We start from the raw sequence: 12486 nt of genomic DNA, 5'->3' as shown, positions 1-12486 counted from the left end.
CCCTAAGGTGGTGCCTCTCCCTAGTTCTCAAATAAGACCTCACTATTATGGCATATGTACTTTTTAAAAGTTCAGCTGACAGGGTCAGTGTTGCATAGTTTAACATGCGTCAGCTGTCTTAAATGACTTGGAGAGAAAATGAAAATATATCAAAGGAACAAAGAAGGGCGAGAAAGGTGGCTAAACCTGCAATGTTTATCATCTTACATCTCAGGTGAGACTTATTGTGCTATAGTTACAAAGCTGTGATATATCTTTCTACAGTGTATATCCTGGAATGGAGGCAAAATAAAAGGTTAGACCAGGGGTCAGCAACCTTTCAGAAGTGGTGTGCCGAATCTTCATTTATTCACTCTAATTTAAGGTTTTGCGTGCCAGTAATACATTTTAACATTTTTAGAAGGTCTCTTTCTATAAGTCTAATATATAACTAAACTATTGTTGTATGTAAAGTAAATAAGGTTTTTAAAATGTTTATGAAGCTTCATTTAAAATTAAATTAAAATGCAGAGCCCCCCGGACTGGTGGCCAGGACCCAGGCAGTCTGAGTGCCACTGAAAATCAGCTCGTGTGCTGCCTTCGGCACGCATGCCCTAGGTTGCCTACCCCTGGGTTAGACCCTATCAAGGTTTTGACTAGATACAGAAGAAAAAAATGTGGCAGAGAAACTTTGCCTATGACAGCTCTTCTTCATCTAAGTGTATACATTTAAACAGCCTTAAATTTTATTTTATTCTGGGACAGTTAACTACTAGCTTCACACCACCTTTATGTAGAGTAGGCCAAAAAAAAGTTATAGTGCAATTACTCCAAGGACTTTTAAGAGCCTGTCTGAAAGCACGGTTTCAGTCTAAGCTTCTGGCTTGAAACACCTAGACTCCCTGTAATTACTGTCTCAGATGGCAGCAGGGTGAATTTAGCCCTTCACCCTTTAACGATATGTAAACTGAGGTCCATGCATTCTTACTCCATGCAAGTCAATTGAGTAAGATTTAAAAAAACAAACAAAAACAGAAGGTGGATCTGCCTTGGGTAGACATGGGGATCCCCTGAGACATTGCATTAGGAGAGGTGTTTGAGCAAGTAGCATGGGACAAAATTCAGACCATTGCCACTGCCCACAATGCTGCATAATGTAATGAGTGTTACTATTGGGTACGGGAAAGCAGGCAGGTGCAAGCCCACCCATTGCTAAAGGACCCTCCCCCAGCCTTAGGGGAGGATCCACAAGGTTCAGGAACTCAAATAATTACAGGGGACAACCAAAAATGTAACAGGGGCAGGTGTGAAGGTCAAAGGGTCCAACAAAGGGAACCTGAGGGGGACACTGAGCAGAGAACCCCGGACAGCGCCCACTGCTCCTTGGTGTCAAGGGAGCCAGCAGACGTCGCCCAGAGGAACTGTGCTGGGATGCGTGAATAGAGGGAGGACCGGAAATAGGACCCACACTCGCAAAGAACCTCCTCAGCCAACATCCTCTCCCTGGTGATGTAGTGAGTGTTAGCAGGCGGCTATCCTCCAACTCTAGGAATGGCTGCATTTCTGTGGCTCCAGCTGTCTTCTATACCGTTTATGAAGTATTCTGGGGTGAAAGCTGCTAGATACCTATAAATATATCCCATTTACATTACTTCATTTTATAACCCTGTTTTTGATTTAAATTGTGAGGGGAAGGAGGTGGGGGATGCACTCTACTCTTAGGTTTTGGAAGTCACTATTATACTGAGTGCAACTGTAACCTCTCATTCCCAGTCTTGATATCACCATAGAACCACCTAAGATGCATTTGTCTTCATCCCTTTTGGGTTCCTGGAGAGATAGATGGGCCTAGTGGGGATCAGAAACTTCTATGTGATGAGGGTCCAGCCAAATGGGCCAGATATAAACATGATTCTCTATGGCATGGGCCTAAATCTAGTCCCACTATTATTTGGAATTCATGTGTTTATGAGCCCTTCTAGAAGTGATTGCTATCACAGGGCATGTTTGGGGAAAGGAGACAGGCTCCAAAGAATGTTCTCCCTGCAGATTGGCATTTTTGAGAGAGAGAGAGAGAATATATATATATATATAAATATAAAAGAACAGCAGGGGGAGTTACCAAATCCCATCCTCACTGCTAGAAGTTCAGCTGTTGTCCGGGATCAAGAAAACTAGTTAACTCCTTTGCCTTCCCATCTGTGCATTTACATCACAAAATTCTTGGTGCAGTTCCTTATAAGCAGCTGGCCCTGGGAACAACACATGGGGAAAAAGCAGCCAGTCCCAAAGGAACAGCAGACATGTGGATAAAAAGTGAAAGGACGGGGGCCACTTCAGCTGTGTGTAATGAGGAACTATCTGAACATTATTACATGGCTGGCTAGTGCAGCAGAGGCAGGAGAGGGCCATACCCATGAAAGGACAATTGCTGAGAGTGAATCTTGGTGTGGGAGGAACTAGGCTATAAGTCTTACGTAGCTGTGAATCACCACCAAGCACTAGAGAGATTCTACAGACCATGCCAAAGTCATAATCATCAACATTCTTAGTTTAAAATGTGGGGTCTCTCTCAGCAGTTTCACATTACAGTTCATAGAAACAAGAACTGGTAGTAACAGAAGGATCATCAGTTCTGAGTTTTGTTATGTGAATGATGAGAATGGCAATGGTCTACTGTTCTCCAGTCACGTTGAAATCACTTCTGTTGCTACTTAACTTTCACTCTTCTTTCAGTGGCTGCAGCTCACCATGTATGCTTAAATTGACCTGGCCTCCCTCCCCTTGTGCATGAACACTGCCCACGACTCTCAGGATTTCTGTTGGAAGCAACCAGCTTCAGAATATGAAGGACTTCCCAACACAGCTGCCTCCCCTGCTTGGAGCCACAGAGCAAAGAACGATTGTTACCCAAGGCAACTTGCACGTTCCAATGCTGAGCTCGAGGAAGGCACAATATAAAAACAGATGGCAATACCCTTTAGGAAAGTGACTAGAGCTCACTACCTAAAAACTAATCTATTAATGCCTCCCTGGCATTTTCCTTTTGCAACACAGGTTTAACTTACTGATGACCAAACGTAAGCATTTTTGGCATGGTAAGGTTACCATCAGTCACTCCCCACACAATGCACATGCCTTTCCACTACTATGCTGGCATGTGGAAAATATTTTCCCTACCGCTCCAGGGCTAGTAATTCCAAGTCAACCGTTAGTCCTTATGCAGGACTAAGTCTGTATCTGAACTGGGTCTCATAGGCACCACTGCCATCTTCTCACTCTTCGGTTTCTCTGTTCTAATTCTGGTTTCAGTATTGCTAGTGCTGCTTCTTCACAACAGTGTACTCAACCATAAATCACACTGATCTTGTGTTTTTTCCTGTGATGAACCATCTAGTATTTTTCATATAATGGCTCAGTAGGCCAGTGTTGATGTTGTTCAAGAACACAAGTGATGAAGACATTATGGATATATCTACAATGCAATAGAAGGTGAATAAATAAATGTGTTCTTAACCTGGATTATCTACATGGGTTAAAATAGCAGTGAAGACACCGCAGTGTGGCTTTTAACTTGAGTTAGCAGCTACAGTTCAAGCCAGTGGAGCAGCCTGGGGCTGACCTCCAGCTGCTAACCTGAGTTAAAAGGTGAATTGCTGTGTCTTCACTGCTATTTTAACCCATGTAGATAATCCAGGTTAAGAACACATTTCCGCCCCCCCCCCTTTTTTTTTTTTTTTTTTTTTTTTTAAGTGTAGCTGTACCTTGTGTGCTGACAAGGGCTTGCTACCTGTTGAAAACAAGACAATTAAATGAGGCACCAACAAAATATGGAGTTTAACTCCCCTCCATTTTCAATGGGAACTGAGTGACTAACTCCCTTAATCTCTTCTGAAAATCTGACCTGTAACTACCTTGATATTTGGATATGAAGATGCCTTATGACTATCTAGAACAGAGACACCCTTCTATTACTACACAAACAAGTGAGCACTTCCTGTTATTTTATACATTGCCCCATTGTGTACCATTGTATTATTTTAAACCCTTCCTCATCAGATTGAGATAACGCTATCAGTGGAACTGAATCCAGCAACTAATTGCAAGTTTGCCTAGCTCCCGTCTCCAATGGAAACTACACCCTTCAGCTTTTAAGCTTACAAAACTGCACTTTAATACAAACAACTTCTGGTCTTTTAGTCTCAACTTTGTTTTTACAAAAGTCACTTTGTGAATTTAAATTTTATCTGACATACTAGTATTAATCTAGAACTCTGCTGTATCAACTGTTTGCTCCTCATACCCGCCTAGAGTGTTAGCTTTGGATCTGTACTAGTTTATAAACCAGCCTTAATCTCAGCACTGAGTTGTTAGATGGAAAGGAGCTTCCATGATTTGAAGCTCTTTTTAAAAGGGCAATTTATCAATTACTTAGCATCAATTTACCCTGTTGTCTTGATGTGTTCCCCCCCCCCCCCACGTGCATTGGCTTGTGGGTTTAAGTTAAGCAGAGAGAAAAGCAAGCTTACCAGAAACCTCAAACTCCTTTCTCCAAAGCAAGGAGAGGCCAAAACATTAGGATTATCTATGTGCATAGCTACTACTGGAATCAGCAAAGTGGGAGGCTTCTGTGATTGACAGCATGCCCAAGATGGAGATTTAAAGAGAGACTACTTTGCAACCCCACAAACGGTAAAAGTGGGTTTATCTTGGAAGGTGATTCCAAGTCCATTTGTAAATTAAGAGGTTCCTAAGCACCTTCATTGAATGTGACTATTTTGGGAAAAAAGAATTTGGTGCAATTCAGATACAAGAGTTCTACTTATGCAATCTAATAAATACTTGTGCTTGTGGTTTGATTCATTGTCATTTTTGCAGGAATGAAGAGGCAAAATGAAAGACTGGAAAGTACTTAATTATGCTGTACACAGGATGCCTTGAGGCTACTTATATGGCAAAGCTGTTGGGTTTTTATATCCATTTCCCTCTAACTGAAAGGCATCTGTAAATTAACCCTTTAAAATCAACATATAAAGTCTCCAGAACAGACAGATGGAGCAAATACAGAGAAGAACAAATTCTAAAGACATTAGGTTTTGTCATGATTACAGCCTCTTTGTTTCTGTGGTGTGGTATCAGTATTCATGGACAATACAGCAGAACAGAGACACCAGAACATTTTAATACAATTAGCCCCCAAATTTGGTGTGCATTCAACCATGGCAGAGCTTCCAGGGGGAAGAAAGAAAAGAAGAAGAAAAAAAAGGTTAAGCTTCTGATATTCTCAGACACTGAAAAATATTTTAAGTTGTGAAAATAATACTGAGATGTGCCATCCAGGCAATTTACTCCCTTAAAATTACTCCGAAGAAATTAGAGACTCTAAATAACAAGATATTAAGCCAGGCATGTTTCAGGCAGTCATGCTCCTTATTGCGCCACATGCTGCCTTGATATAGCAGGATTCTCAAAATAATAGTGCCACAATACAGAAGAGCAAAAAGATGCACATGTTGGGGGAAATGTGTGCTAGTCCAACTTCCAATTTAGGGGAGTCTGGAGATCAGTCGGATTTTTATGGGTATGAATGATTTCTTCACATCATTTAGCCAATACACTCTACCATGGCAGTCAAAACACTGGTTTGTTTGGGTCTTTTTAGTGCAGTTTCCACACAATGCAGTTAGTCTAATTTAAGTTTGTTTTTCATGCTTCTAAATGACAAACGATTGCTTCTCAGGGTCTGAATTTTACCATTCAGCACCACAGGAAAAAAATATGTAGATGCCTACCTAGTTACAAGCCTAACTTTAGGCACCCAGGTTTGAAACTGTTGGCCTTTATGTTCAAAATGCTGTAAGAACATTTACTAATCCTCACCATCCACATGAGGTACTTAAATATTAGAGAAAGTTTAAGTAACTTGCCTAAGGTGACATGGCAGCTCTAGCAAGGCAGGCCAGAACACAAGGGTATCTGTATTCCAGTCCAGTGGTAAATCCACAGTCTTTATTTCCCAATTGGAAGCACACATGAATGTTACACTTTCTGGTCATTCCATATAAAAGCTATCACACACAGCTGATAGATTAAATCATTTTAAATTATCCAGTGAAGGAATTAATTCCATTCAGACTGTATTAAACTGAGACAGAACACCTTAGTATAAAGAACTTTTATTTTTTCCTTTTTTTTGTTTGTTTTGCTTTATAAAGTTCCATTAATATGTTCACAGCTTTGCACCAAAATGAAAGAGGAAAGACCAAGTCATTCTGTGCACATGATCCACACAGCTTTACTTATGAAATACTAAAAAGCCACATTGTTTTATCCCACTTTCATTCTTCCAAAGACTAGGTTTAACATTTGTAACAAAATGAAGTTGGAGAAGCTGGCAGGCACATATTAAAAAAACACTTTACCTATACAGTTTGCTTTTTATTTTTACTAATAAATATTTTACAAACAATAACTGAAACAATTTCAATAATCTTGCTTGCATATTCTACAATTTGGGACTATCTAGACTATGTCCAGGCGGTAGTACCATACATACCTGAAAACATCTTAAATTTCATCTAGTATTTGTGTTTAGTCACAAAAGGGAAGTCATCCTGTCATGACCACAGATTTATCCACAGGAATCCAATGTTTGCTAGAACTTGATTTGCATTTATAGGTTTTGTTGTTTTCTTTGTTTGTTTTGATCCAGCAGCGTTGCAGTGTGAAGGTCTGCAAATATGCACAGAAAACTTTGCAGCCAAACTTGTGCTGTTTAGCAACAGGCTTTGACAACAAATTCCATTTATCATCTTATATTTTGACCACGCATTTTTGAAGTCTGCATTCTAAACACTTGCCACAAGAAGGCAAACAGAAGCTGGGGTATTTAATGCATTTTTATATCAATGAACTGAAAAATCCCCCATCTACCTCGAAAATGGTCCTTGCTGACCACAGCTCAGTAATTAAGGCATCTTGGGGGGCGGGGGTGAGAAACACTAAACCATCATCAACTAGCTACCATTTCTTCCATTAAGGCCCTGCAATTGGGAGGGGAAAAGATGACTGAAAAGCAACAATATTGATAATGTATCTACCAATTCAACTGCTGTTTTCTGAGAACAAATAAATTGTAATTTGGGATATAGCTAGAAGATGGTAACACCTTTTAGAGCTACTCCATTTATTCTCGCCTCCTTGTGATTGGAGGTGGAGTGGGCAAACATCATGTGGAATTCCCAGATTCTTAAAAAAAAAAAAAAAAAAAAAAAGATTTACAATGGAAAGGTTTCCTGAAGATTATCTTCTGTGATACATAACCTATTTCCTATGTTACCACAACACGATCATGTTCTGAGCACTTACACCCAACTAAACATGGTCATGGCATAAGCAAAATATCAGTATTGTTGGGGGTAAGGGGGGGGCGGCGGCGGCAGGGAGTGGTGCTATGCACTCCAACAAGACCATCATATTTTAGTTATACACCATACACAGCCCTTAGCCAATATATAAGAAAAAATAAAAATAAAGCCCCACTTTCCTCTAGTTACTTTATTTTTAACTCTTTCCTTTCAAGAAAAGCCAAATACAAACAGTCTTGAACACTGCTTCAGATGTGTAGTATTACTTTCCTAGAGACATCTATTCTTCCAACAAATATTCCCCTTTCCCAAGACAAATTTCTAGTAGTTCTTTGAGTGGAGGAATGCCAGATGTCAGACTCCTGTGTGGGTTCAGGGATCGGGGACCAAATTTGCCTAATAAATCCAGATTTTAAATTTAAAGACCTAATGAAAAATTAATTTACCAACTACTGTCCCTGCAATTTTCTTAGTGCCTGGAAGAACCAAGTGGTCATTAATTAAATCCACCCAGATTTCCAGTTGAACAGGTAGGAAAGTGGATAATACAGATGGGCCCAAAACTGAACCCCATATCCAAATGCCCCTCAACTTTGGGGAAGTTCAGATCTTCATGGCAGCTTTGTGGCTTAGGGCTCTCATGGAAATTTGCTGCGATGCAGCAAAATGGTATAACCTTTTTCTCTGAACCCCAAAAGTAACTACAGACAACTTATGAATATGCTGCTAAAACTTTTGTAAAGCTCATCCACCTACATAATTTCCCCTGACCACCACTAATTCTAATATTTAATCAACATCTGTTTCTTTGTAAGCTACCAAACATAGGCACCCAGATGGGAATCACTGTTAGTTCTCTCCTTCTGGCATAATAGAAGGCTACATTTCATCAATTCCAACTACACTGGGTGTATAGTTTAAAAAGGTTAACCAAAGAAAAGATTTCAGATGTCTTGAAATTAACTAAAAAGAGTTGGAAATCTTTGTTCGCTCTCATCTAACTTTAAGCACCCCCCGCCGCCCCTTATAAAAGTAGTCAGGAACACAAATGAAAAGTGTGAGAACGGCATATCTTGCAATACTTAATATAGTGCAAAGAACATTCACACATTCTTGCAAACACAGTCATTGACAGTCTCCCAACATATTAAAGAAATGGGGAAACAGTGCAAAGTACCTACCACAAGGAAAAGTAATAAAATGCACACGCACACCAGTCCTCAAAATGCACTCCACAAGCTTGTCCTTAATACACATGGCTCTGTACCTTCGCTTCAAATCACATTCTGCTAAGAATATCCTAAAAAATTCACATTGTTTCTTCCACACCTTTGCATGCCACTTTCCTATTGTGTGAAAGCTCCTGAATGTCAGTGGTTTAGGAGGTGTTTTGTAAGCCTTCCACAGCCTTCTGCTTTAAGATTGAGTTGCCAAAAAATCCCACCGCGCGCACACACAAATTACACTGCTCAGAGAGCTCCTTGAATTAGACTGGCACTTAAAGTACTCCATCCATAGGCCACAGCAAGGCTCCCAGTGCAATTCTCTGCTTTTCTTTGGAGAAATCTTTTCACAAAAGAAAAAAAAATTATCAATCATTAGGAACCTATTTCTTTAAAAGTCTTTGAACCATGAGGACTCCTACAGCTCAGGAAATAAGGTGGGCACTTTATTCCATTGCGAAAGTTAAAGAGATACAAGAAAAATACTGATTTTGTGTAACTACAGAGATTTTTCACCCCTCTGCCAGACAACATAAAAGGATGACCTTCAGAGACTCAATGAAAAGGATGACCTTCAGAGACTCAAAGTCTTTGATTTAGTAGCAGGCTTTCCTCAAGCACGTTGGTGAACAAAAAGGTTTCTCCATTACCAAAAAGCAAGGCTATAACATTACATTAATCTGCATTAGGAATATTTAAGCCTTGACCTCAGTAACTGAAGAGACACTAGATGAAACTCTGAACATATTCAACCTCTTCAGCAGGTTCTGGACTTGCCTATGGAAAAAGCAGTTTCTGCCACTAGGTTTCTTTTTCCCTTCTTTGCATATCTAGTGAGAACTCTTACTTTCCTGTACTGAGCTGGTATTAAAAGGGAGGGAAGATCACCCTTTGCTACCTTCACTTAGTCTCATGACCTAGAAGGTGTGTGGGGAATAGGGAAAGGATGGGGGCGGGGAGGGACCAATCCCACAAACAGCCTTTTCTATTTTGCAGTTCCTGCTGGACAAATGAGATTTCAGTCCCCCACAGGAGTAAGTAAGGAGCAAATCAGACCACTGGAAACAATAAGCATGGCCTTCCCTTTATGGCAGTTTGCGGTATCTTAAAAGCATTCGTAGAATGAAGTCTCCTACAGATTATATGCACTTTGTACCCTCAGCTTCTGCTTGAGATCCTTGGACTCTAAAATCCTGCTCCACACCCAGCAGCTCTCTGTTGCACACTTCCATGATAAACTCGAGTGACTGCGAAGCTGATGCAAATAAAGTCAGTTTACACTGGAAACAGAGCAACACCAAAATGGCTGTATTCAGACATGTGGTGCCTGTGCATCTGCTCAGTAAACTGACTTTCATAAAGAGACAGGATTGCAGTGCCAGTCAACAAAATTCTATGTGAGATCTCAACTAAAATAAGTTATGAAATCTGCCAAAATAAACTACCAAAAATCAGGAATCCAGCTCTTGTGTATCAAGACTGTAGTAGTTGTCAAAATGCAAAATACAAAGCTGGCATTACTCTCTGTACCGTCTGCCACTAAGGGACCTAGTCTTTTAATTTGTTAGAGATCACTAAGTGGGTGTATGAAGGAAGAAGTCAGGCTGCTTTGCGGCTTCAACACCTCTCAAAAAAGTGTCTGCCCTCATCACAAATCTCCTTAGAGAATGTAATGTGCAGGACAGTGAAATCCAGTCAGTCACTGTGCATTTTACCAATCAGAGCAACCTTTAAACAAAGAATAATCAAAATGTCAAAGCATAAATTGCAGTCAACATTAAAAAAAAAAAAGGAACCACTTAATTCCAGTTTCCCATTAAAATACTATATAGTTTTATGAGGACAGCCAACATTTGTAATGGAAATTCAGTGCTAACTCTCTGTGGAACTTGTGTCTTTCTAGTTAGAAATATTTTATTAAAATTGGCTAAAAAATGAAAGCATGTGTGGGATTTGCATACAACATGAAACAGTTGAACACTACTCGCCTTGGTTAAATCCTTGCACATTTGAAGGTGTTATTGAATGCTGGCACCTAGTTTTATCTCAGTCAGAATAACCCTCTGAATGCCCAATCTTAGATGCACAGAATGCACTTCAAATGGGCACACAAGAGGGGATGCTCATAGTGTCTTCTGATGAATAAAAACTGAACACGGTTTGGTCTGAAAGTTAATGGGCCGCTCCCATTTCTACAGAGTTGCATGTGAAATGCAGTCTCTGTAGTACGGCAGTTAGGCTCCACTCCCTTTTTCCACTCCAAGGAGGAAAAGGAGGAGGAAAGAGGACGGGACAAGAGGTGAATGATGTATGGAATAGTTCTGATGTATAAAATTACTTCCCAATATGGGAGGTGAAAAGCTTCATGAGTCGATTCTGCTGTCATCCTTGGCATGTCTTTCAATGTGTCCTGCAGCATCCTGGAGGGAGAGGAACAGAGAACAAGTCATTAAAGAATGAGTGCAAAGGGTTCTAGAAGCCACAGTGCACAGCATTCTGAACACATTAAGAAATCACTGGCTTGCAGAAGATATTAACACCCGGCAATCCATATCAAGGTGCCTAGCAAGCAAGACACAAACTATGGTAGAACAGCATTATAAAAACTATGCTAAAAGCTTCGGGGGGAGGAGAGGGTGTTTATAGAAAATTTAACTAGTAAGGTTCTCAGATAATTCCTGTCCATACTATTTGGGGGGAAATTAATAGAATGCTGCTAGCAACTGCTAATTTAAACATAATTGTAACCATCACAAATCTGACTACAGGCGTCAAGGGGAATGGAGATATATACCTATCTCATAGAACTGCAAGGGACCTTGAAATGTCATCGAGTCCAGTCCCCTGCCTTCACTAGCAGGACCAAGTACTGATTTTGCCCCAGATCCCTAAATGGCCCCCTCAAGGATTGAACTCACAACGCTGGGTTTAGCAGGCCAATGCTTAAACCACTGAAATGGAAGTGTCTAGTGCAGGGGTGGGCAAACTTTTTGGGCCGAGGGCCACATCTGGGTGGGGAAATTGTATGCAGGGTCGGGGCAGGGGGTTGGGGTGTGGGAGGGGGTGCAGTGTGCAGGAAGGGGCTCAGGACAAGGGATTGGGGTAGAGGAGGAGTGCAGAGTTCAGAAGGGGGCTCAGGGCAGGGGTGCAGGAGGGGTGCAGACTGTGGGAGGGAGCTCAGGGCAGGGGGTTGGAGTGCAGGAGGGCTGCGAGGTGCAGGCAGGGGGCTTAGGGCAGAGAGTTGGGGGGCGGGGTGCAGGCAGGGTTCAGGCTCTGGCCTGGCATCGCTTACCTAAAGCGGCTCCGGGTTGGCAGCGGCGCGCACCGGGGCCAGGGCAGGCTCCTTGTATGCCTGCCCTGGCCCCACGCCGCGCCGCTCCAGGAAGCGTGCGGCCCCTGGGGGGGGGGGGGGGGGGGGGGGGGAAGAGAAGGGGAGGGCTCCGCGTGTGCTGCTCTTGCCACGCCTCCAGGTACCTCCCCTGAAGCTCCCATTGGAGCAGTGCCTGGAGGCAAGGGCAACGCACAGAGCCCTCTGCCCCGCCCCCCCCCCCCCCCCCGCCCAGGGGCTGCAGGGAAGTGGTGCTGGCTGCTTCTGAGAGCAGTGTGTGGCCAACGGCATCACAGGGGGCAATCCCGTGGGCCAGATCCCGTGAGGGGCCGGCTCAGGTCCGCGGGCTGTAGTTTGCCCACCCCTGGTCTAGTGATATACTGTAGGGATCAGCTTTGTCTTATTTATCATCTTCCCTGGGATGCTATATTGAGGGAAGTGGTCACTTGCTAGGCACTGTATAAATATAACTCATGGGGGGATTCTGTGCCCCTTCACGGATGCAGAATTCGTATGGCTCACATTTTTCTGTGCCCCCTGCACAGAAAAACGCAAAAAAAAAATAAATCTGCCGGGGACACGTGCCTCT

General features: G+C 42.1%; 2 protein-coding genes across 14 annotated transcripts in view; one reads left to right on the top strand and one right to left on the bottom strand.

Annotated features, from left to right (window-relative positions):
• CAPN3 (calpain 3) overlaps positions 1-4832 on the top strand; it is a 69774-nt gene extending 64942 nt beyond the window's left edge. The window contains exon 24 of the mRNA XM_065595350.1: positions 2716-4832. Coding sequence (XP_065451422.1) covers positions 2716-2742 — 27 coding nt within the window. The 3' untranslated portion in view covers positions 2743-4832. The remainder of the gene's footprint in view (positions 1-2715) is intronic.
• Positions 4833-6139: 1307 nt separating this feature from the next.
• ZNF106 (zinc finger protein 106) overlaps positions 6140-12486 on the bottom strand; it is a 79209-nt gene continuing 72862 nt past the window's right edge. For all 13 annotated transcript variants that reach the window (XM_005284616.5, XM_005284615.5, XM_008169902.4 and 10 more), the window contains one exon: positions 6140-10989. In XM_005284616.5, coding sequence (XP_005284673.1) covers positions 10933-10989 — 57 coding nt within the window. In that variant the 3' untranslated portion in view covers positions 6140-10932. The remainder of the gene's footprint in view (positions 10990-12486) is intronic.

Source organism: Chrysemys picta, chromosome 4 (genome assembly GCF_011386835.1).
Source record: "Chrysemys picta bellii isolate R12L10 chromosome 4, ASM1138683v2, whole genome shotgun sequence".
In the NCBI taxonomy this organism is placed as follows: domain Eukaryota; kingdom Metazoa; phylum Chordata; order Testudines; family Emydidae; genus Chrysemys; species Chrysemys picta.
This window is presented reverse-complemented; position numbering and strand designations above follow the sequence as displayed.